Source organism: Lampris incognitus, chromosome 4, assembly GCF_029633865.1.
Source record: "Lampris incognitus isolate fLamInc1 chromosome 4, fLamInc1.hap2, whole genome shotgun sequence".
Lineage (NCBI taxonomy): Eukaryota > Metazoa > Chordata > Actinopteri > Lampriformes > Lampridae > Lampris > Lampris incognitus.
In genome coordinates this window covers 60335886-60362607 of record NC_079214.1, presented here as the reverse complement: position 1 = coordinate 60362607, position 26722 = coordinate 60335886, and the positions used below count along the sequence as shown (strand labels likewise).

The window sequence follows — 26722 nt, the reverse complement described above, 5'->3', positions numbered from 1 at the left end:
TTTTGATTGTCATAGCAAAGTGTGTGAATACTTATGTACATGCAATATTTCAGTTTTTTATTTTTAATAAATTTGCAAAAATTTCTACAAAACTTTTTTCACTTTGTCATTATGGGGTATTGTATGTAGATTGATGAGGAAAAAAAAGGAATTTTAATCTATTTTGAAATAAGGCTGTAACATAACAAAATGTGGGGAAAGTGAAGGGGTGTGAATACTTTCCGGATGCACTGTATTTATACCACCAGTGACGGCGGCGATGGCTGTCATGCCCAGACTTGGGCGTCCGGGTAGCGTAGCGGTCTAATCCGTTGCCTACCAACACGGGGATCTCCGGTTCGAATCCCAATGTTACCTCCGGCTTGGTCAGCCGTCCCTACAGACACAATTGGCCGTGTCTGCGGGTGGTAAGCCGGATGTGGGTGTGTGTCCTGGTCACTGCACTAGTGCCTCCTCCAGTTGGTCAGGGCACCTGTTGAGGGGGGGGGGTGAAAATCAGTTTAAGAATCTTGGTATTTTTCGGTGAAAATCGGTAAAAACTGAAAATGCTGAGCCTTGGGGATGAACTACGAGCTAGGCAGTCGAAAACTGTATTTCTCCGCCTGTGTTTGACGCACTCTTGCTGGATGTTTCCAAAGATCTCTTGTGTTTCTGCCCTTACGTGCAAAAGACCTGTTGCACTTGTGGCAACAAGCAGTGTCAGTATTGACTCTGGTGACGTATAACCAGACTTCTGACCATTTAAATACTTGGGGTCAACTGTCCAAAGTAACGGGGAGTGCAGAAGAGAGGTGAAGAAGAGAGTGCAGGCAGGGTGGAGTGGGTGGAGAAGAGTGTCAGGAGTGATTTGTGACAGAAGGGTACCAGCAAGAGTTAAAGGGAAGTTTTACAAGATGGTAGTGAGACCAGCTATGTTGTATGGTTTGGAGACAGTGGCACTGATGAAACGACAGGAGGCAGAGCTGGAGGTGGCAGAGTTGAAGATGCTAATATTTTCATTGGGAGTGACGAAGAAGGACAGGATTAGGAACGAGTATATTAGAGGGACAGCTCAGGTTAGATGGTTTTGAGACAAAGCAAGAGTGGCAAGATTGAGATGGCTTGGAGATATGTGGGGGAGAGATGCTGGGTATATTGGGAGAAGGATGCTGAATATGGAGCTGCTAGGGAAGAGGAGAGGAGGAAGACCAAAGAGGAGGTTTATGGATGTGGTGAGGGAGGACATGCAGGTGGCTGGTGTGACAGAGGAAGATGCAGAGGACAGGAAGAGATGGAAACGGATGAGCCGCTGTGGCGACCCCTAACGGAAGCAGCTGAAAGTAGTAGTAGTAGTAGTAGTAGTAGTTCTCTCTCCGCCATTGTTACTAAGAACAGGCTGTGTGTGTGTGTGTGTGTGTGTCTGAGAGACAGAGGCAGAGCAAGCTGGCCCCGCCCCGCGGCTCACCATACAGCAGGCTCTGAGAGAAAGATCTCTTATCTGGATTGGGAATAGCGAAAATGCATCACAGACAAATGTGTTTTCTTACTGCAAATTAGAAACAGAGTTGGTGAGATAAAAGGCGCAAGATAACATTTATGTAGAGTAAATAAATGGGAAGTTGGCGGCACGGTGGCTCAGTGGTTAACACTGTTGCCTCACAGCAAGGGGGTCCTGGGTTTGAACCCCAGGCCGTCCCAAGGTCCTTACTGTGTGGAGTTTGCATGTTCTCCCCGTGTCTGCGTGGGTTTCCTCTGGGTGCTCCGGTTTCCTCCCACCATCAAAAAGACATGGATGTTAGGGTTAATATCCCTGTCTGTGCCCCTCAGCAAGACAATGAAAAGAAGAACTGGAGTTGGACCCCGGGCGCTGCAGCTGCCCACTGCTTCTATACAATAGAATGGGTTAACTGCAGAGAACAAATTCATTGTAACCTATCTGTGAATGTTCTCATTCATCCAGGTCATGGTTATCCAAAGGAATTGAATCGAGTGCAATTGGACTTGGTATATATCCGTCAAGACGTTTCGCCTCTCATCCAAGAGGCTTCATCAGTTTGTGCCTTTCTGACTAGACCAAGCTAGTCTGACTGGCTGGTGATGAAACTCAGATATTTATCCTCTTTGGAGTCGTTATCAGAGCTAATGATGTCCATGATGTCTGTATGATGTCAAGTTTATTTTCTGAATTTCGCCAATACTGATAGCAGAACCGTTAACGTCGGAATGTATCAATACTAGTCAAGTCAATTTTATTTGTATAGCCCATTATCACAAACGACAAATTTGCCTCAGTGGGCTTTACAGCAACACAACATCCTGTCCTTAGACCCTCGCATCGGATAAGGACCAACTCCCCAAAAAACCCTTTAACAGGGAGAAAAAATAGGAAGAAACCTCGGGGAGAGCAAGAGGAGAGGTCTCTCTCCCAAGATGGACAACGTGCAGTGGATGTTGTGTTTTCACAATTTACACAATACAACATTGAAGAGGATAACAGAATTATAATGGAATTATAAGTTATATGAAGAATACTATGGTCTTTAATAATTTAGCACCGGTGCCTGTTTAATACCGGGTTTCAGTACCCATCTGTAATTATTACAAACAATTTTAACATTTTTTTTCAGTTTGTTATCACCACATCTGTAAAGCAGAAAATAGATAACCCTGCACTATGAAACTTAACATCACATGGGTCAACCTTTCACATGAAAATTGGGGAAAAAAAATTGAAGTCATAATGTGGGTTCAGTCATTGAACACATCAGTAAGAACATTAAACAAATATGTCTTTTGTTTTACGCACAAAAACTGATGTGGTAAGATGAGGTCTTAATACCACTGACTGTTTTGTTCCAAGAACGAGCAGAACAACTGATAATGTGTCAACGTCGATTGTAGCCTCAAACCACTTTGGTAGTTATAAATATTCCTAAACTTATCCCAACAGAGGCTACATTCAGTCTAGACCGCCTTGGTGTGACGTCATATCATGATGTCTAACTATAATGTTCCACTGGTTGAATGCAACAAAGTTCAGCTATGGCTTGAAGACTCTATTGACGTATTGCTTAAACCCGCTGTTAACTGTTAAAACTGTGGACGAGCCTTAAACAAAACAGCCTGTGTGCCCATAACACACAGGTTATGGGCACACATTTTCACCCACCATTTCCAGCTCCTCGTAATATATCACAACATATTCAAGGCTACGGTGCGTGAAGACGCTGCTTTACTTGGGTGCAGAACGTCACATTAAAGATGTTGATGTTTCAACGTTTTGTGATGGTTGTAGTCGAACTAATTTTGGCTAAAACAGGCTCTTTGATAACTGCTGTTTTGTAATAAATTCACCAGGAGTTTCTTAGCTGTGAAATTCCGTTTTTCACCAATTGCTCCAGCTGATATGTTGGCTCCAGTTCCACCTTCACAGAGATGTGATCTGATCTACTTATTGTTGTTTACCAATAAACTGTGGGAAGCTTTGCGGTGATTTGAGGACATGCTAAAGGAAGTCAGAACAAGTTGTATTGGCCAGGTATGCTCACATATGAGGATTTTGACTTGGTACGTTGCTCTCAGTGTGCTGTACATTTACACAGCAAGAGAAGAGAAGTATAATTAACTGAGCTAAGTAAAAATACCAAATACAATAATTCTCAATACAATAATTGTAGTATATTGGGTTCAATTTGTATTAGAATACAATGAAATTATTGTGCTCTAACTGTCTCTGCCTTAACCCAAGGCACACAAGGACACACCATCTACATAAATTATGCACACTGGACATTATACACACAATATACTGTACACACTAACACAACAATGTAACGTGTATATGGGTGCGTCAGCTGTTCAGCAGCCTGATTGCCAGTGGAAAGAAACTATTACTGAGACGGGTGGTGTGTGATTTGATGCTCCGGTAATGTGTTTTAGATGGAAGGAGCGAGAATAGAACATGAGCGGGGTGGCTGGTGTCAATAATGTTTTGGGCTTTCCTTTTGCAGTGAGTGGTGTAAATATTATGCAGTTGTGGTAGTTCCATGCCAATGATTTTTGCTGCTGTCTTTACAGTCCTTTGAAACAGTCAGGTTGCAAATCACACTGTGATACAGCCTGTCAAGACACTCGCAATGGTACTGCGTGATAAAAGTTCATAAGAGTTTTGGTAATCATACCAAAACTCTTGAGGCGCCTCAGAAAATAGTCTCTGTTGTGCCTTCTTGAGGATGCAGTTGGTGTTGAGAAACCATGTGAGGGCCTCTGATGTGTAAACCGAGAAATCTGAAACTCCACAATTTCAACAGATGATCCATTGATGGAAATAGGAATGTGATTTCCTCTGATCTTTCTAAGGTCAACAATGATTTCTTTTGTCTTATTGACATTTAGAGAGAGGTTGTTATCATGGCACCTTATGATAAATCTTCCCCTTCCCTCTTATAAGCCCTCTCATCACTAACTTATCAGTCCAATCACTGTGGTGTCATCTGCGAATTTAATGATGCTGTTGTCATATTTGGCAACACAGTCGTGTGTAAACAGATTGTATAATAGGGGACTGAGACAGGAGCCCTGAGGTGTGCCAGTCCTCAGAACTAATGTGGATGCGTATGTTTTACCTATTCTCACAGTCTGGGGCCTGCATGTCAGGAAACCAAATGACCAATTACAGTTAAGAGTTTCAGACCAAGAGCTCTAAGTTTCAACACCAGTTTGGATGGTACAGTTGTATTAAAGCAGAGCTGTTATCAATAAACAACATTCGGACATAAGGTATTTTTCTTTTCAAGGTGTACTAAAGCAGTATGCAGCGCAAGTGAGATAGCATCATCTACAGATCTGTTGGAACAGTAGGCAAACTGTAATGGGTCAAGGGTAGCAAGAATGTTATGTTTTATATATGATAAAGCCAATCGTTCCTGGCACTTCATAATAATAGATATCAAAGCAACAGGTCGGTAATCGTTAAGGCAAGCAAGGTTTTTCTTAGATACAGGCACAATGGTGGTTTTCTTAAAACACAGTGTAACCACAAATAATGACAGAGACAGGTAAAACATGTCAGTAAAAACCTGAGATAGCTGAGTGTAACATGTATTGAGGACACGGGAAGGGATGCCATCTCGGCCAGCAGCTTTACGATCCTTAACCCTTTTAAAAGTTTTACTCACATCAGCCTCTGTCACCTGTAGATCGACTTCATCGGGTGGCCACTGTGCTGTTGTCACTGGGCCCAAGTTGTGGTCCAAGTTGTGAGCTTTAAAGCCGCCGTAAAAGTTGTTAAGGTAATCCAGGAGAGAGGCAGAGGTGTTGATAGCCACGCTGGGTTTAGATTTATAGTCCATAATCGCCTGCAGCCTCTTCCACCTGCACCCCAAGTCACAGTTTTTTTCATTTTCCAGTTTGTCCTTACATTGCCTTTAGCAGCTTTGATGGCTTTCCTTAAGTCAGGGCTTCTGGTTGGGGTAGGAGCGAATAGTCCAAACTAGCATACAGTTATCCAATGTAGCGAATTCGCTACTTTGGTGTCAAAAGTGGGATGGTGAGACCGTGAGGCCATCGGAAGTGCTTGCGCCCAGAGGCGTGAGGGAGCTGATATGCTGAAGCACGGGGACGCGCTTCCTGAAGGAGGGGGGTAGTGTAACGACCACGGATAACTAGACTCGCTAGCCCTTGGCTAACAGGTCGGACCCTTTAGTGACTGGTTAATGTAGTCACCCCTTGGTGCGGGAGACCTGGGTTTGCGTCCCGGCCGTCGCGGTTCCCAGCTGCGGCAGTTCCCAGCTGCCCCCTGAATTCGCTACATTCATTATATATATATATATATTATATACCTATTTTGTACCTGTTATACCGTGTCTCTAAATAATAATGACTTGGGTCAGTGGTATTCAACAATGTGCCATGGAGGGCCCTGTTTATTCCGGATTCTTGTTCCAACCCAACACCAGTTGATTTCACTGCTCTCCTGTCTAGCTGAAGTTGTGCTCATTGGTAAAATCGGATGGTGACGTGTTGGGCTGGAAAGAGCCAGCATACACATGGCTCTTCATGACACTGACTCTGACTATAATAACTGCAGGACACTAGGGCTTTACTATCAGGGAGTTGGATGAATGATCCAGTGGATTGAAAATGAATATACCCCCTTGGAACAATTTTCACATCTAGTTAATCTATAGCCAGGGATTAAAATGAAATAAATCTATGTTTTTTTCTACTAATATACATACAATACTTACCAATTTCAAAGTAAAAATAAAATTATAAAGCACTTCTAACATTATTTGAAAATAAGCAACTGCAATACCTTGTGGGCGGCGTGGCTCAGGAGGTAGAGCGGGTCGTCTAGTAATCGGAAGGTTTCTGGTTTGATCCCCAGCTCTTCCAGAGAGCATGTCTAAGTGTCTTTGAGCAAGACACTGAACCCCTAACTGCTCCTGATGAGCAGTGTGTGTGGATGGGTGAATGTGAGGCATACATTGTAAAGCGCTTTGAGTGGTCAGTAGACTAGAAAAGCGCTACATAAATGTAGTCCATATACCATATGTTGGTTTGATAATAGGGCTGTGTATTGGCGAGAATCTGGCGATACGATACGTATCATGATACAAGGGTTACGTTTCAATATATCGCGATACTGTAAGAAAGGCGATATATTGTGTTCATAGGCCTGTGTTCTTTGTGCTTTTGCTACTCCCTGTCTCAGTTTACGTTGTTGCATTGGAGTGAAAGATTCAAATGGCTGAAGATAGATTACAACACTGTTATCTAATGGTCGTGAGGTTACACGCGATACAAAATGTTTGTCACGAAACTTCACGTGTAAACAATTAAAAATCAATATAGTGGTTTTGAGAATCGATACAGTATCGCAAAAGACAATATCGCAATACTTGAGTGTATTGATATTTTCTTATACCCATATGTAAGTATCACTCATCTAAGTGATACTTAAATACACTTAGATACGGGTATAAGATACTTATACCCGTATTTAAGTATCACTCATCTAAGTGACCTCTTCAGTCTCAACTGACTGCAGGTATCCCCACCCTTATAAACAATACAGTGGCACAGTGAGTGAAACCAACGATTGGTTTCATATGCAAATATGGGCGTGACCATTAACTAGGGTTACAATGGCTGTGTATACTATTCACAGAGGATTTGGGAGTGTTTGTTGACACTTTTGTTTGTTGACACTTTAGTTGACACTTGTCAGGTGATGAAACCTATCTGTCAATAAACATTGTATCCAGTGAACTGATTCAACCTTCTTTGATACTGAGTGACAGAGTGTCCAGACTTTCGCACGTGCCAGATGTTAAATGCAACAAATAAATAGTAATTGTACCTCACAATGTGCAAAAAATAAAATAAAATAAAGCAATGTTTAAGTTTGTGAATTGCTACAGATGAGCGTAGTGGAGGCGGGGAGAGCTGCGATGGATAGGGAACGGTGGAAGAGACTTGCTGAGGCATCAGCTGTGCCTACGACCTCCATAGGTTACGGATCTGATGATGAGGAATACAAAAATAGCTAAGTGCACATCCAAACCTACGAAATACATCGCAGGTGAGAGCACAGTCCGCGCACTGGAATTAGAGCACCCGTATTTTATTCAGCAACGTCTCAACTGGTATGGTCTTTGTCAGGCGGTGTTTAAGTTTATGCCTTTCAGAGGTTGTGTTGATTTATGTTTTTTCCCCTGAGGGATTCAAGCATAATATACAGTTTGACTAGGGGCCTTTGCATAAAGTTGTTTTTGGCCACAGAGGTTTATCTGATGAATGAATGAATGAATGAATGAATGAATGATGTATTTCGAACATGTAAACAAGCAGGATATGACATACAGATCATCCGTTGCCAATCTAAAGTGATAAACAAATCAAACTCAGTGAACATATCTCCATGTACATCAGATTATTTGTTACGTGTCGGAAAAGGAGTAGGAGGTGGTATACACTTATTTTTTCCTACCCTTTCTCATCTACTCTTAAGTTAATTCAGCTACTATACATTACAAAAAGGAAAGGAAAGGGCATCCGGGTAGTGTGGCAGTCTATTCCGTTGCCTACCAACACGGGGATCGCCGGTTTGAATCCCCGTGTTACCTCCGGCTTGGTCGAGCGTCCCTACAGACACAATTGGCCGTGTCTGCGGGTGGGAAGCCGGGATGTGGGTATGTGTCCTGGTCGCTGCACTAGCGCCTCCTCTGGTCAGTCGGGGCGCCTGTTCAGGGGGGAGGGGGAACTGGAACTGGGGGGAATAGCGTGATCTTCCCACAGGCTACGTCCCCCTGGCGAAACTCCTCACTGTCAGGTGAAAAGAAGCGGCTGGCGACTCCACATGTATCGGAGGAGACGTGGTAGTCTGCAGCCCTCCCCAGGTCGGCAGAGGGGAATCGGGATGAGATCACAGCAGAGATCAGGACAGCTCGAGAGAGTGGGGTAGTTGGCTGGATACAGTTGGGAGGAAAAAAAAAGGGGGGGGGAATCTTGCCAGGACCAGAGTAACACTGTAATACAGGCTTTACATTTTGTCTTCCATCAAGTGTATGGGGACAGATATTATATTATTATATTTATCTACTCGTGTCGAAATGAGTAGATAAACTAATAAGCAGCATAGAGAATAAAATATATGTTAATGTGTGTGTAAAATAGGGATAAAAGATTGTGATTATTTTTCCCAACCCTAATTCATTGATAAATTCATTTATATATTTACTCCCTACTATCGTTGTGTTTTTATTTGATTGATTCAGTAAATGAAAGATATGGCCAATCTACAGATTAAATATGTTTTGTAATTTGAAGACATTGTTGGGGCTTGGTTTTGAATGAAGTGCTTTAAGTGAGTTTTGTTTTTTTCTTTTAAACTCTTTCCCTATATAACTCTGCAGGCATCTCGATGACCCTGCTCGAATCCAAGGGTGGTCTGCAGTACTTCACCTTTGAGCATAATCGGGACTACCAGCAAGTACAGTTCAAGTTCCTGGATGCTGTGGAGTCCATGGACCCCAGCAACATAGTGGTAAAACTTCATTCTTCACTTTTTCACAATGAGACGGCCAGTAAGTTTCTTAAAACGATTCATCAAATTGGGCGTCCGGGTGGCGTGGCGGTCTATTCCGTTGCCTACCAACACAAGGATCGCCGGTTCGAATCCCAGTGTTACCTCCGGCTTGGTCGAGTGTCCCTACAGACACAATTGGCCGTGTCTGTGGGTGGGAAGCCGGATGTGGGTATGTGTCCTGGTCGCCGCACTAGCGCCTCCTCTGGTTAGGCGGGGCACCTGTTCGGGAGGAAGTGGGAACTGGGGGGAATAGCGTGATCCTCCCACACGCTACGTCCCCCTGGTGAAACTCCTCACTGTCAGGTGAAAAGAAGCGGCTGGCGACCCTACATGTACCGGAGGAGGCATGTGGTAGTCTAGCCCTCCCCGGATTGGCAGAGGGGGTGGAACAGCAACACCGGGACGGCTCGGAAGAGGGGTAATTGGCCAAGTATAATTCGGAGAAAAAGCGGGGGGGGGGGGATATTTATAATCACTTGGACTGATAAGGGTGGGTAAAGGAATCACTAATACGTAGCGCATTATTTTGTAACCATGAGAATAATTTCACAGTGGTTAAAGTAGTATCAAAGTACACTTAATTTACCTTTATTTCGAAATACCAGACCAATCAGGGTAATGAGTTTTTCACAAAACCGAGCCGCAGTTCTTGCATATTAGTCGCAGCAGAGGGCTTTCTAATCCCCAAACGTGAATTAAATAGTTTGTTTTGTGTGTCTTGTCACTACAGTGGAAAAAATGACTGCTACTTTATTGTGGTATTTCACAATTTTTTCTTGAATAAAGGTTAACTGTTTTTGTTGGATTGACTGTGGCATTTCAGTAAATCATCTTGCTGAGAGTCATGGGGTGCCAGGATGTCAGTTATTTTAATAACTCATGAACATTTCCTACCACCACTTTTCCTACATTGCAGATGTCTGCAGGCAGGAGCACTGTCAAAGCCTTCTTTGACCCAGTGGCATGTCTAAGATGCAGTCCACAGAACTTGTGAAAAATCGCGGATAGCTAGTAGTTGGGCGTACAACACAGTTATAATCACTTTATTGGCCGTCACCCAGGGTACTTTTTGATATAGGGCGGTGATAATCCAACTATGTCATTGCAGCGACTGCCACAGGAAACTTGTGAATCCGTTCTAATTAACAGCCAAGGGAAGATTGTATGCAACAGAATGCAGCTACTGTTTTGCTTTATAAATACCCCCTATTGTCGGGGCTTCCTCATATTGTGAGTATTTTCTTTAACCCAGCTTCGCCTCTCTTTCCCAACTCTGGTCGCCCCTCCCTGTCTTCACTCTCTGTCCAGGCCCTGCTGCAGATGAACCCTTATCACATCGATTCCCTGTTGCAGCTGTCTGATGTCTGCCGTATACAGGAGGATCAGGAGATGGCCAGGGATCTTATTGGTGAGGATCAGAAGACAATTTTATGTGATATCGAAAACTGGAGTGGGGATTAACTTAAAGCCTTAGCAGTCAACCAGCGGGCATGTCTATAGGCAGTGTCTTATTGGCATGATCAGAATGAATGCTACAGGAAACCACTGTACATGCCCAGCAGTGCAAACCTTATGTATAAGGGCACAAGCTCATGTTTCACACCCTCCGTAATCTGTTTGTGTGTTTTTTTTTTTTTACAACCTAGGTCTTATTTTCATAGTTTTCACCATCCTGCATATTGGTTATGATTTTATATATATATATATATATATATATATATATATATATACACTACCGTTCAAAAGTTTGGGATCACCCAAACAATTTTGTATTTTCCATGAAAAGTCACACTTATTCACCACCATATGTTGTGAAATGAATAGAAAATAGAGTCAAGACATTGACAAGGTTAGAAATAATGATTTGTATTTGAAATAAGATTTTTTTTACATCAAACTTTGCTTTCGTCAAAGAATCCTCCATTTGCAGCAATTACAGCATTGCAGACCTTTGGCATTCTAGCTGTTAATTTGTTGAGGTAATCTGGAGAAATTGCACCCCACGCTTCCAGAAGCAGCTCCCACAAGTTGGATTGGTTGGATGGGCACTTCTTTGAGCAGATTGAGTTTCTGGAGCATCACATTTGTGGGGTCAATTAAACGCTCGAAATGGCCAGAAAAAGAGAACTTTCATCTGAAACTCGACAGTCTATTCTTGTTCTTAGAAATGAAGGCTATTCCATGCGAGAAATTGCTAAGAAATTGAAGATTTCCTACACCGGTGTGTACTACTCCCTTCAGAGGACAGCACAAACAGGCTCTAACAGGTACTATTTAATGAAGATGCCAGTTGGGGACCTGTGAGGCGTCTGTTTCTCAAACTAGAGACTCTAATGTACTTATCTTCTTGCTCAGTTGTGCAACGCGGCCTCCCACTTCTTTTTCTACTCTGGTTAGAGCCTGTTTGTGCTGTCCTCTGAAGGGAGTAGTACACACCGGTGTAGGAAATCTTCAATTTCTTAGCAATTTCTCGCATGGAATAGCCTTCATTTCTAAGAACAAGAATAGACTGTCGAGTTTCAGATGAAAGTTCTCTTTTTCTGGCCATTTTGAGCGTTTAATTGACCCCACAAATGTGATGCTCCAGAAACTCAATCTGCTCAAAGAAGTGCCCATCCAACCAATCCAACTTGTGGGAGCTGCTTCGGGAAGCGTGGGGTGCAATTTCTCCAGATTACCTCAACAAATTAACAGCTAGAATGCCAAAGGTCTGCAATGCTGTAATTGCTGCAAATGGAGGATTCTTTGACGAAAGCAAAGTTTGATGTAAAAAAAATCTTATTTCAAATACAAATCATTATTTCTAACCTTGTCAATGTCTTGACTCTATTTTCTATTCATTTCACAACATATGGTGGTGAATAAGTGTGACTTTTCATGGAAAACACAAAATTGTTTGGGTGATCCCAAACTTTTGAACGGTAGTGTATATATATATATATATATATATATATATATATACTTAGCACAAAAAGTAAGGAAATGTGTGTTTGGTAGATTATCTCTTTGTTGTAACAATGCTTCTTGGCAATAAATCTTACACCGTTGGAAAGCCTGTTTATTTCCCTTTTAAATGGCGCCACATTTGTAAGGAACGTGCATTTGTGGGATGAACAGCAGAGCTGAGTATGTGGGTTGCACCCATGAAAAATTTGCCAAATCTTCTCTGCCAATGCCAAACAGCTTATTTTGCTGTTGCTATTGACTCTTGTTTTGAGCTGCTGGTACCCCAGGTGCTGACAATCAGGTGCCTGATATACAATTTATTGCCCAAGAAGCATTGTTACAACAAAGAAATAATCTACCAAACACACATTTCCTTACTTTTTGTGCTAAGTTTATATATAGTTTGTATTTTTCCCCATTTTTCTCCTCAATTGTACTTGGCCAATTATCCCACTCTTCTGAGCCATCCTGGTCGCTGCTCCACCCCCTCTGCCGATCCAGGGAGGGCTGCAGACTACCACATGGTTCCTCTGATACATGTGGAGTCGCCAGCCGTTTCTTTTCACCTGACAGTGAGGAGTTTCGCCAGGAGGACGTAGCGTGTGGGAGGATCACGCTATTCCCCCCAGTTCCCCCTCCCCCTGAACAGGCACCACGACCAACCACAGGAGACACTAGTGCAGCGACCAGGACACATACCCACATCCGGCTTCCCACCCGCAGACGTGGCCAATTGTGTCTGTAGGGACGCCCGACCAAGCCGGAGGTAACACGGGGATTAGGCGACACCTGTGTTAATAGGCAACAGAATAGACCACTATGCCACCCAGATGCCCGTGGTTATGATATTTTACTCACTTGGCTTCATTTTGTTGATTTTTGGATATGTGACCTCAGCTAATCAAATTTTTAGAACGGTATCTTACAGGACAACTGAACACAAGCCTTAAACCTGGCCTTTCAACAACAGCACTGACAAAAAAAAAACAAACGTAGTGCCCAAATGAGACTGTACATGATTTCCCATTATCTATGGCTTCTCTATTGTGCTAGCCAGGTAGTTTATTGATGGTTACTGCTGCCTACGGTAAGTGTAGGCTGGTCATTCCTGCAGGTTGAACCAGGAAGTACATCAGCAAAACGATCAACCATTCATGATATTAGACATTTCGGGTAATTACTTTTAATTTGCTTTTTTGTTTTCACTTCCACATATGTGGTTTAGATGATTGGGTTGAATTAGCACTAGAATGACTGGGATTTCGCTCCTACCTAAAACGACCATGGGCCGTCAAAATGACTGCCGGTTTTTGAACTTCTATATTCTGTCAAGCTACATACCCAACTGAGATATGAATGCATTGCATATGTTAGTATGTTTGTTAGGAAACGACTGACAATATTTTAACTACTACTACTACTTTCGGCTGCTCCCATTAGAGGTCGCAACAGCAGATCATCGTTTCCATCTCTTCCTGTCCTCTGCATCTTCCTCTGTCACACCAGCCACCTGCATGTCCTCCCTCACCACATCCATAAACCTCCTCTTTGGCCTTCCTCTTCTCCTCTTCCCTGCCAGCTCCATATTCATTCTAGTGTTAAGAAACGGGTTATGTATTTTAACGCAATATCAAACTATTATCGATATAAACGGTATTGTCTCATCCTATATCTTGTTTGAAAATATATTGATATAATATAAGAAGTCGATGTACCGCCCAGCCCTAGTAAATATATGCAATTTTACGGGCATTCATGGAGCGGCAGGTCCGTATCTTTTATTCTTCGCAAAATTATTAAATTTTGAAAATCCAAAACCTTCAAAATGATGGCCTTGGTCGTTCTAGTGTTAGACTAGTTCAAACTGGTATGACGCTCGTTTTGTCACACTTAAGCCCCTGCCGTAAAGCCGATTCCAGTCATGGCCCCGTATCTAAGATCTCTACAATGAAGCCGGTGAGTAAAATGGCATCATAACCAATATACACAAGGACAAAATCTATGAAAATAAGATTCAGGTTGTAAAAAAAAAAAGAGAATTGTCCTTTAAAATGTAGGTTTGGCTTTTCAAAATCCCTCTCCTCTTTTTAGGACTATCCTGGCTATTTTAACATGCACTGTATTGTTGTTTGGGTTTGCTTATTTGAAATGTTAATGAAGCAAACTGTAGCCCTTTGTGTGAGCCCATTCATATACTGTTCATAATCATATTAAGACCATATAATCCCCTGCCAAACATGTGACTTTTCTTTCACCAGCTCCATTCAACTCATTAAGCAATTTGTTGTGAAATTTTTTTTTTATCTGTACTGACTAGTTTATGCAAGTTTTGTGTGACAACAAAGCAGATTCGATATAATTATGCAGAGTAGTCAATAGTATTGTAATATAGCAACTTATTTAGTGAGAAGTGTTTTTCAGCAGAAATGGTGGGGCTCTTAATTAATTTATTTTTTTTACTTATTTTAACTTAGGCCAGCATCTTTAACATAAGTGCGAACATACATAAACATCTTAGCAAGACCCACAATGTACTTACTGTCCTCGGACAAGAAGGCTCTCAAACTCACACATGGGCAAGTGATATCCAATGAGGTTGGTGCAATCAGTAATTCTGGCTAATATCAGTAGTTTCGGGCCTTTTACCAGGTGAGGTTACATTTGAGTTTTACATTTTCTCATCTCACAGATGTTTTTATCTAAAGTAACTTCCAGGGGAGTCAGCAATTAGCAGAGTTTGGGTGTCGGTAACAGGCATCATAGAGGTGGTAGTGATATCATAGCCGTGAGTACATGTAATGTCAAGTGCAGTTAGTCCAAGTGTGACTTAGATCAACAGTAGCGAGTGATGGATGATTACAAAGTATTTTTACGTTAATTACAAATTACAAATTATTTGCAAATGACATATTATATAAATTATTTGCAAATTTATAAATTGAAATTATTAAATGTATTTAAAATTTGAGTTTAAAAATAAATTAAAATGTATTATTTTATTCAAATTTAAATTATTGAATTTATTTATAAATTCATAAATATAAATTATTTACCAATTACACAGCAGCTGCACAGTGCTACATTTCAGTATCATAGACATATCATAGCCAAGAGCTAGTGTCCTACAACTTACACAACAAACATAAACACTGGGGTATTTGTAAATCAAACCTCCACTGGATGCTTTAAAAGAAAATGGCACCGAGCAAAAATTGTAAAGGTATTTGGTTGCCTGTCGACTGCAGTTTCCTTTCTTACCTACTTACCAGCCTAGAGGCATTCCAAGAGTGTCACTAATCATAGTATGCAAACGAATCAAGTACTTCATTTTCTGAACATTTCCGTGCATTATTTGCATTCAGAGAATGGGCTTCTGTTGCCTCAAACAAATACCGTACGAGTTCAAGACCAGGGTTCGGAAATCCTCAAACACCACACTGCTAATGCTATACTGGACTGCAGGGCTTCTCAAACGTATTTCTCAAAGGTCCGCATCTGATTTTTTTAGTCAAGTTCAGAAGTCCGGAACAGTTGGCGATAACAAAATAAAATTTAATCAACTCACTTACACATTTTAAGCCACATACATTCAAGTTCAAGACAGACAGGATAGTCAAAACACATTCGGGCCTTGTGAGGGGAAACGGCATTGTTTGCCTGCAGTTAAAGACCTGCCCTGTTCTGCCTCTGATTGGCTCGAACCCTCACAAAAATTCATGTACCGGTAGGCTACTCCTCACTGTCATTTATGGTCACGCCCCCCCCCCCAACACACACACACACACACACACACACACACACACACACACACACAGCGGAGGAGAGACAGTGAACCAGGTGGAGTGAAGATGACGATAGTGTTGTTCGAGTTGACGACAACTACATTCGTTACCTTACTGTAAGTGTGATAACAGCTTGGCACCACCCCCCAAAGCAAATTCTCCGCTGTACTGTTAGAGAGTGAACTCGGCAGCAACAACACACAAAATAGAAAATGTTACACTTCATAATGTATTGTATTCATAAGACCAGGTATGGCCTGGGTCCGCATTGACTTGCTGTTCGGTCCGGATGCGGACCAAGGTCCGAACTTTGCGAAGCCCTGCTGTAGTGTGTATCTCAGCCACAGTCTACACCGGACACTCCCAAGTGGTTGTCAGAATACTGGATGTCAGGTGGACCCACTTCAATTACTGATATGTTGCTTCACCCTCGGGGTGATGCTCTGTAGGAAGAGCACGATGAATGTGCCTAACAGAACCATGCACCAACATGATTTTTTTTGTGGGGGGGGGGGGGGGGATGTTTCCCTCTTTTTCTCCCCAGTCGTGCATTGCCAATTACCCCACTCTTGTGAGCTGTCCTGGTCACTGCTCCCCCTCTGCCGATCTGGGGAGGGCTGCAGACTACCGCATGCCTCCTCTGATACATGTGGAGTCGCCAGCCGCTTCTTTTCACCTGACAGCGAGGAGTTTCACCAGGGGGATGTAGCGCATGGGAGGATCACACTATTCCCCCCAGTTCCCCCCCCCCCCAGCACCCCGACCAACCAGAGGAGGCGCTAGTGCAGCGATCAGGACACATACACCCACATCCAGCTTCCCACTCGCAGACACGGCCAATTGTGTCTGTAGGGATGCCCGACCAAGCCGGAGGTAACGGGGAATCGAACCACCGATCCCCGTGTTGGTAGGCAACAGAATAGACCGCCACACCACCCGGATGCTCACCAACGTGATTCTTGTTTCTTTTCTTGTTATTAACTAACCCTGTTTGCCTTATTCCGCTGCAGATGCTTGCTTGGTACGAGGGAGCGTAACGGCTGTTTTTCTGATATTGTGGGCATAAATTGGGTTTTTCTTTTTCAGAGAGGGCCTTGTACAGCTTTGAGTGCGCTTTCCACCCATTATTCAGTCTGACTTCAGGGACCTGCAGACTTGATTATCTCAGACCAGAGAACAGGTAGTTCATGTTCAGAGCATCTACATCCGCTGCTCTCCCAAATTAATTTGTCTACGTCTTTATGCTCCACTGTGTGCGTACTGGACGTATGACAGTTTGTTTTAAATAAAGACAGCGTGTTTTATTGCCTTGTTTTCCAGGGCTTTTTACTTGGCTCTCTATAAGCACATGATGTTCCTGGAGAAACGAGGATGCCCGCGGACAGCTATGGAGTACTGCAAACTGATCCTGAGGTACACAATCAGACTTTATGTCACACATTAAACATACAGGCGTACTCAAAGGCAAGATAAAGGCCTTTAAAGAGAAAACTGAAAAATTAACCGTTTGACTGAATCGTTTCTTGGTAGATGAACCAGTCACCGTATAGCCTCTCCCAATTCACAAACAAACCTAAACATACACTCACCGGCCACTTTATTAGGCACACCCGTCCAACTGCTTGTTAACACAAATTTCTAATCAGCCAATCACATGGCAGCAACTCAATGCATTTAGGCATGTAGACATGGTCAAGACGATCTGCTGCAGTTCAAACCGAGCAACAGAATGGGGAAGAAAGGTGATTTAAGTGACTTTGAACGTGGTTATTGGTGCCAGACGGGCTGGTCAGGGTATTTCAGAAACTGCTGATCTACTGGGATTTTCACGCACAACCATCTCTAGGGTTTACAGAGAATGGTCCGAAAAAGAGAAAATATCCAGTGAGCGGCAGTTCTGTGGGCGAAAATGCCTTGTTGATGCCAGAGGTCAGAGGAGAACGGCCAGACTGGTTCGAGCTGATAGAAAGGCAACAGTAACTCAAATAACCACTCATTACAATCGAGGTATGCAGAAGAGCATCTCTGAACGCACAACACGTCGAACCTTGAGGCAGATGGGCTACAGCAGCAGAAGACCACACCGGGTTCCACTCCTGTCAGCTAAGAACAGGAAACTGAGGCTCCAGTTCGCACAGGCTCACCAAAATTGGACAATAGAAGATTGGAAAAACATTGCCTGGTCTGATGAGTCTCGATTTCTGCTGCGACATTCGGATGGTAGGGTCAGAATTTGGCGTCAACAACATGAAAGCATGGAGCCATCCTGCCTTGTATCAACGGTTCAGGCTGGTGGTGGTGGTGTAATGGTGTGGGGGATGTTTTCTTGGCACACTTTGGGCCCCTTAGTACCAATTGAGCATCGTGTCAACGCCACAGCCTACCTGAGTATTGTTGCTGACCATGTCCATCCCTTTATGACCACAGTGTTCCCATCTTCTGATGGCTACTTCCAGCAGGATAACGCACCATGTCATAAAGCTCGAGTCTTCTCAGACTGGTTTCTTGAACATGACAATGAGTTCACTGTACTCAAATGGCCTCCACAGTCACCAGATCTCAATCCAATAGAGCACCTTTGGGATGTGGTGGACCGGGAGATTCGCATCATGGATGTGTAGCTGACAAATCTGCAGCAACTGCGTGATGCTATCATGTCAATATGGACCAAACTCTCTGAGGAATGTTTCCAGTACCTTGTTGAATCTATGCCACGAAGGATTAAGGCAGTTCTGAAGGCAAAACGGGGTCCAACCCGGTACTAGCAAGGTGTACCTAATAAAGTGGCCAGTGAGTGTATATGCCTTGTGATGGCCTGGCGGCCTGTCCAGGGTGTCTCCCTGCCTGACGCCCAATGACTGCTGGGATAGGCTCTAGCATCCCCCATGACTCTGAGAACAGGATAAGCGGTTTGGATAATGGATGGAATGATGGATGGATGTTCTTTTTCTACTATCTATCCAAGTTATTACCATCTAAAGATGATGAAAAGTGATGAATAAAATATTAGCATGCTCTGTGGGGAGAGTTGACTTAACTACATCGCTATTATGATGCCGCATTAACCCTTTGCCTTGGCTCCCAATGCATCAATTTTCATGGTCATTTGCATGTCATCCCTGTGTCTGTGGTGGGTTTCCTCCGGGTGCTTCGATTCCCTCCCACCATCAAAAAGACATAATGCTCCTGCCTGTGTCCCTGAACAAGGCAATTGAAAGAAGAACTGGAGTTGGTCCCCGGGTGCTGCAGCCGCTCACTGCTCCTATACAAAAGGATGGGTTAAATGCAGAGAACACATTCGTTGTGAGAATAGAATATGTATTATAGTTGAAAAACATTATTTCAGTGGAAGAGGCCGCCACAGCAACCTGCTCAATCAGAATATGATGAAGAAGCATTGTAATCATTTTTCTATTCATGTACTGTGAAAAGACAATAAACTGGGCAAATATCATATTGTTCTCTTTCCGACCTAACTAAAATGCTCAGGTATTTACCTGAAGATATGTGGTTATATCCCTGTTGGGCCAGTCGTGCATGGGACCGCCAGTGAAAATGAAAATGTCCATTTCAAGATTCAAGATTATTTTATTTGGCCCTAGGGAAATTTGTCTTGGACATAAAGGCTGCCACAAAAATAGATTATAGTGCAGTAACAGACATAAAGTGCACAGCACAGACAAGTGCAGACATAAAGTGCATTCAAATATGTGCAGCACAGCCCCTCGTTTCACACCCTCCTTATGTCCTGAGTTTAGGAGATTCACTGATCATGGGATGAAAGAGTTTTTATTTGATATGTATATCATGCACGTCTTTTTTGATGATGGAGGAAACTGGAGCACCCGGAGAAAACCCACTGCGGACATGGGGAGAACATGCAAACCCTACACAGAGGACGACCTGGGATGACAGGGATAGATGCTAATGTTTTCAAGCACTGGCCCCATGGGCCACCAAGCCCCTAAATTTGGTGGCCAAAGTACATTTTTGGTGGCCCAAATGTAAAAACACAGAAAAGGCAATTTATCACAATTTAACACTGTGACACATCAACAAACGAAAAGACATCAACAAAATGAAAATATAGAACTATTTATTTAAATTGAAAACTCAAGTTCTTTTGTAAACATAAATACATAGTCTTTGTCTCTTAGTTCAGTCTCTTTTTCGCACCCCCCCTCCATGCCTCTGCCTCATACACGCTCTCTCTCGCTCCCTCAATCCCAGCCTCCCTCCCTCCCAGCATTGTGCCTGTCAGTCATGTCTGCAATAAAAACATTACAAAAAGCAGTAGAAAACCTATAACACATACTTCTAACTGTAGCCAAAATTGTCAAAATACATGGGCAGAATGAATATTTTTTTAATAATTATTTAAATTGAAAACTCAAGTTTTTGTAAACATATGGTACATATATTCTCTCACAGTTTCAGTTCAGTCTTTTCCGCATCCCTCTGCCTCATACACTCTCTCGCTTGCTTGCTCCCTCCCTCCCAGCATTGTCCCGGCGTCAGTCATGTGTGCAATAAAAACATTACAAAAAGCAGTAGAATTATAATCCGCAACAACCGAAATATAGCGGGCTTGGCACAGCTTCTCCAGTGTTGGTTCCCAGATGTCATTGTAGATGTGGGGAATGAATCTACAGCAGTAAAGTTGCCGAGAACAACGTTAAAACCATTAACTATGAGCAACTAGCTGCAATGCAAACAGAAAATATGCTATGTGAGCTAGCCAGCAATAGCCTACGCTGATGAAGACTAGCTAACGTTACATTATTTGTCCAATAAATTTAGGTGGCTGCTCTACTTAGTAGCATTAGCACTACGTTAATTTGCAGCATATAAACCTAACCAGCTAGCTAGCTAACTAGATTAGAATTAAACCAACCCACCTTGCTATGGCTTTGTCGTTTGCATATCCATGCACCATGTCCACGCCGTTCTTGATATGGAGTTTGATAAGCCCAGGGAAAGCACTGGATGCGATTTCGTTACATACAGACAAGGCTCAACGTTTTCGGTTGTTATTTTTCAAAGCCATCCAGCATGCCGAGTTTCGCCACAAGAGGACACTGTTACATAACCTCACATGAAAAGGAACAACTTTTGAATCCGTGGAAACATACAATCCGTGTGAAAATCAGTTTAAACCGATCGGCTCCTTTAAAAAAAAAAAAAAAAAACCTGGGTATTTTTCGGTGAAAATCGGTAAAAAACAAAAACACTGAGCCTTGCGTACAGAATAGTATGCGATGTTGAAATTTTTAATCATTTTCTCCTGTTGTTCACTCCATTTGTCTCCCCATGGGTGTATTTTCAGGCGATGTAACTGCAAGGTGTGCAACTGTGCACCTTAAGTGTTGTCCACTTCTTCCATGACTTGTGATGTGGTGTTTCCTGAAGGCATTGTTTCCGATGAAAAACGAGCTAGACTTCTCGGCTTGTTGAGGAAATTGGTGGCACACCGCAGTACCTTACGTCCTTAGATGTGTCGTATTCCAGCCACTTAAACTCTTGCTTCTATTCACTCTTAAATTTTCGTTGCCGTTCCGTTTTTTCATAGTCCACCTTTTGTGTTTCTGGTTTTTCGGTAGGGATCGTGTTCGCAGCTTGAGTAATGTTAGGCTTGCTTAGTAAACCCATACTTCAGCAGCCCCGACATATCGGCAGCTAGCCGGTGATGAGTAGAATTAAGTTATTGTAAGCTGTTTTCGTAGAATGTTGAATTAAAAGGCGTGAATGAATCGGGATGTTTGTGGAACTGTAACGTTGCGTTTGCGAAGGGTGATGGTTTTTTTTTTTAATTTAACCTTGACTTGGTGGCCACAGGGGGCCACCTACTGGGGATATATGGTGGCCACAGAGTAACTTTTTATGGCCACGGGCCATGGTTAATGTCGAACCCTGGATGATCCCCCAATGTTGGACAACCCTGGGGTTCGAACCCGGGACCTTCTTGATGTGAGGGGACAGCACTAACCACTGCGCCACCGTGCCGCCCAACCTCAAAAAAAAAAAGTGTGTATATATTCCGCTTTTCCGAAACCGTCAATGGTGTTGATAAAAGTGCTCAACAAATGAGGAGCAGAATATCAATATAGATGTAGGAAATCAAACTTTTAATACATAACAGTACAAACTTGTTTCATGCATCGCGCACTCATCAGCTGCTAATGGGCTGGGAAACTCAAGAGTCGGCTCTGCTCATCAGCTGCTAATGGGCTGGAAAACTCAAGAGTCGACTCTGATTCAGCAAGGCCAAATGATTAGCCCATGAAACAAGCACGACCAGCTAAATAACAGTACGTTTTAAAACACCAGTATGACTAATATGTGATTCAGCTGCTTCGTATTAGACATTAGCAGCTGATGAGTGCGCGACGCACGAAACAAGCTTGTACTGCTATGTATTAAACGTTTTTTTCCTACATCTATACATATATATATTTGTTGAGCACTTTTATCAACACCATTGATGATTTCTGGAAGAAAAAAAACGCTATATATGTATATAAAACCTATTTATACCTGTTTAGGTATCTTTTACTGGAGCCCTGTAGCATCTAACTGATGGGAGCAGGTCATATTCTGACTACAGGACATGAGAGGGGTCAGCGATATTTTTGCTGGCCTGTTTTAACTATTGTCTTTTCAAAGAGCTTTTGGAGGGAGGGATGCTCCCTCACCCCCATTCACTTTCATTGCTGTGTGGACCAGTCTGATAATTGTGGTTTTAACTTAACTGATATGTTACCAAACCAAGCTGAAATTCTGTAAGGTAATATACTCTCTATCACAGCATGATAAAATAACATCATTACCCTCTGTCCAATCCCAAACACCCTGAGTCTGTGTGAAAAGAAGAGTTGCTGATGTATCCCAGTACATATAGAATTCACAGTGGCGCAGTGGTTAGCTCGATTGCCTCACAGCAAGAAGGTCCTGGGTTTGAACCCCGGGGTAGTCTAAACTTGGGGGTCGTCCCGGGTCGTCCTCTGTGTGGAGTTTGCATGTTCTCCCCATGTCTGCATGGGTTTCCTCTGGGTGCTCCGGTTTCCTCCCACAGTCCAAAGACATGTAGGTCAGGTGATTGGCCGTACTAAATTGTCCCTAGGTCTGTGTGGGTGTGTGCGCCCTGTGTGATGGCCTGGCGGCCTGTCCAGGGTGTCTCCCCGCCTGCCACCCAATGACTGCTGGGATAGGCTCCAGCATCCCTGAGACCAGGATAAGCGGTTTGGATAATGGATGGATGGATTCCAAGACAGATTACAGTCAATAAGTACACCCAACAATTTTAAGAATGAACAAGTGTTATGGCTAAGTAGGGAAGAATGAGGTATCACACATGTTTTTGGCTGTCGGTCATAAAATGATGATGTTGTGTCATTCAGTCCCAGCATCTTAGTTACCGATCCAAAATCTCAGACATGTGCTAAAGTTTTGACTTTACTTTGTCTCTAAAACTGCCTCAAAACCTAAACTCAAAAATTCTATAACAACAATTATTTTGTTTGGAAAAAACAACAACAATCAGCAAAAAAAGTAAATTCATTCAGATGATCTTTGGTTTTTCAGGTTGCAGAATGCCAGTACATTTTGCACTGCTAATACTGTATTGCAGCAGTGAAACAGTGTAGTATTTGCAGTACAGAATGCATAGAACCAGCTCTTACTTAGTGTCTGTGACTAAATTTACGAGGATGACCATAAAGTGTAGAAATGGTAAACGTCAGTGCTTTGATTCATGGATCGTAAACCCTCCAGAGTCCTCCTGATGGATAGAGCCTGTATGTACGGCTTTGAGCGCTAGCTTTATAGCCCATACAAGTCGCACTCACGGTGTATCTATGTTTCCCATCAAGCTCTGGTTTCCTGATGTCACGATAAACGTGGTCTGGTCCTTTTTCCATGAGCAGCTTTAAAATGCAGTCTGACAGCTCTCCGTCCATAACAAGATGACGGATTACCGTTCAAAGCAGTTTCTCATGCACACAACAAACTCTCTATTCTGTCAGGCCAGTCTGGATCCTACAGATATTTAGTCCTCCTGATTGTGAGATAGGTTTAACGGCTGGATCATGTTTAATAGTTTTCAGTCTGCACATTTTAGCAAATCTCTTATCAGGTCATGCATCAGTTACTGTGTTTGTCTCATGTTTGTCCCTCTCTTCTTCTCTCCATCAGTTTGGATCCTGACTCAGACCCCCTCTGCATGCTGCTGCTCATAGATTTCTTAACACTGCGCTCCAGAGAGCACCACTCTCTCCTCCACTTGTACCAGGACTGGGAGGTGAATTCGTGTGTTTGTGTGTGTTTTGGTCAGTTTGTTTGTGTTTGGCCACTGGAACGACTGGGATTTCACTCCTACCTAATATGACCATGGGCGGTTAAAATGACCGCCGGTTTTTAAACTCTATATTCTGTCAAGATAAATACCCAGTTGAGATATTAATGTATTACATATGTTAGTATGTCTGTTTAGAACTGACACCACAATGAAAAGTTTAACAACTATAATACTATTTTTTAAACAATTTAAACTTCAGAGAGATATGGTCGAACTTGAATAGCAGAATTGAAAAAGTGAAAATATTACCTGAAAAACAAAACGGAGAACACATATTGCTAATCTAACAAACGTAACAAGGCCTATAAAACGTGAAATGTAAAAAAAGAACTGAAAATAACCATTGAAACAGTCCCTAACAATGACTGGAACTTAAAAACTGCTAGAACGACCATGGGCGGTCATTTGACGCCACGGTTTTTAAACTCTATATTCTGTCGAGATAAATACCCAATTGAGATATTAATGCATTACATATGTTAGTATGTCTGTTAAGAAACTAACTGACACCAAAATTAACATTTTAACAACTTCTAATGCTGTTTTTCAAACAATTTAAAATGGCTGCTGTACAACACCTGTAAATACTGCAACGCCGCGGTGGTAGTCATGATGCGTCTGGAACGGCGTCCGTAACCAGACATGTTGGAAATAATCAAAAATCAACTTTAGACTATTTCTCTGCACTGGAGAACGCCAGTGTGTTTCCAGGGCAGAGCAATGAACTTCACGAAGGAAATGATGCGACCAACACACGTCATAAATAGTGACATGATGCACACGATGACACGCAAATTACGAGCAGCCATTTTGACATGGTAGTTTTAGGTAGATCTTATAATCACTTTTTTTTTTGGTGCAGTTGATTTAAAACTAATTTTAAATGCAAATATGTGCAATTTTAGGAGAATTCAGGGAGCGGCAGGTCTGTAGCTTTTTTTTTTCCATAAAGTTATTACATTTTGAAAATCCAAAACGGTCATAATGACCGCCTTGGTCGTTCTGTAATTTGCCTCATGGAGGTTAATATTTGTTCACCTACCTCAGGAACACAGAAACCTGTCCCAGCTGCCAAACTTTGCATTCTCTGTGGCGCTGAGCCATTTCCATCTCAGCCAGCTAGAAGACATGGATCCTGAGGAGAAGGACAGACACGGACACAAGGCCGACATGCTCCTGCAGAACGCCCTCATCATGTTCCCCGGAGGTGAGACAGAAAGATACAAATACATCACAGCCCATGAACGAAAACACATTTAAGTGTAATTATGGTATTATCGCTCAGTATAGTTTGTGGCATGATTCTTAAATCTTCCACAAAGTTTGTCTCTCGGTAGAGCTTGAGGAAGTCGCAACAAAGAATTTAATTGGTTAAAGGATCGACTTGCTTTTTTTCAAACCCAGACAGTTTTAAATATTTTCAAGCATCATTTAGAGTTGTACAGACAGAAGTATTGAAACACCAACCGCTCTGCTGAATCTTCTCTCTGGGCCTCAAAGCCTTCAAAATGGTAAAAGGACCGCATTTATAGTGGCTATAAAGTCTACACACCCCTACTAAAATGGCAGGGTTTTCAATGTAAAAAAAAAATTAAACCAAGATAAATCCTGTCAGAACCTTTCTACCTTTAATGAGATTGCAACCTATAAAAATAAAGTGAAAAACAAACTGAAACATTTAAAGGAAAAAATAGAAATAAAGACTTAACAATAACCTGGTTGTATAGGAGTGCACATGTCTGAACGAATACTGTGTTGAAGCACCTTTTGATTTTATTACAGCAGTCGGTCTTTTTGAGTAAGACTATTAGCCTGGCACGTCTTGACTTGGTGATATTTTCCCACTCATCCTTGCAGAAACGTTCTAGAGCCATCAAAACGCGAGGGCGTCTCCTGTGCACAGCCCTCTTCATGTCACCTCATAGATTTTCAGTTGGATTCAAGTCTGGGCTCTGGCCGAGCCATTCCAAAACGTTGATCTTTTGGTGACACCGTTTCTTTGTTGGTTCGGATGTAGGCTTTGGGTCATCGTCGTGCCAAAAGCTGAAATTCCTCTTCATCTTCGGCTTTCTAGCAGACGCCTGAAAGTTTTGCACCAAAATCGACCAGCATATTTGCAAGGCTCAGCATTTTCAGTTTTTACCGATTTTCACTGAAAAATACCCAGGTTTTTAAACCGATTTTCACCCAGATTTTATGTTTCCACGGATACAAAAGTTGTTCCTGTTTGTGTGACGTTACGTAACAGTGCTCTCTTGTGGCGAAATTCGGCATGCTGGATGGCTTTGAAAAATGAAAAACCGAAAACGCTGAGCCTTGCATATTTGGAGCTCTTCGTGATTCCCTCCACCTTGACTAAAGCCCCAGTTCCGGCTGGAGAAAAGCAGCCACCAAGCATGATGCTGCCACCACCATGCTTCACCGTGGGTATGGTGTTCTTTTGGTGATGGGCTGTGTTGTTTTTGCACCAATCACACCTTTTGGAATTATGGCCAAAAAAGTTCAACCTTGGTCTCATCAGATTATAACACATTTCTCCACGTGGTTTTTGGGAGACTTGATGTGTCATTT

General features: G+C 42.6%; 1 protein-coding gene across 2 annotated transcripts in view; it reads left to right on the top strand.

The window, feature by feature from the left end:
• tcf25 (transcription factor 25 (basic helix-loop-helix)) overlaps positions 1-26722 on the top strand; it is a 75693-nt gene that overhangs the window by 15535 nt on the left and 33436 nt on the right. For both annotated transcript variants that reach the window (XM_056278210.1, XM_056278211.1), the window contains exons 7-12: positions 8898-9028; positions 10379-10478; positions 16885-16978; positions 17119-17211; positions 23989-24094; positions 25199-25358. In XM_056278210.1, the coding sequence (XP_056134185.1) occupies positions 8898-9028; positions 10379-10478; positions 16885-16978; positions 17119-17211; positions 23989-24094; positions 25199-25358 (684 nt within the window). The remainder of the gene's footprint in view (positions 1-8897; positions 9029-10378; positions 10479-16884; positions 16979-17118; positions 17212-23988; positions 24095-25198; positions 25359-26722) is intronic.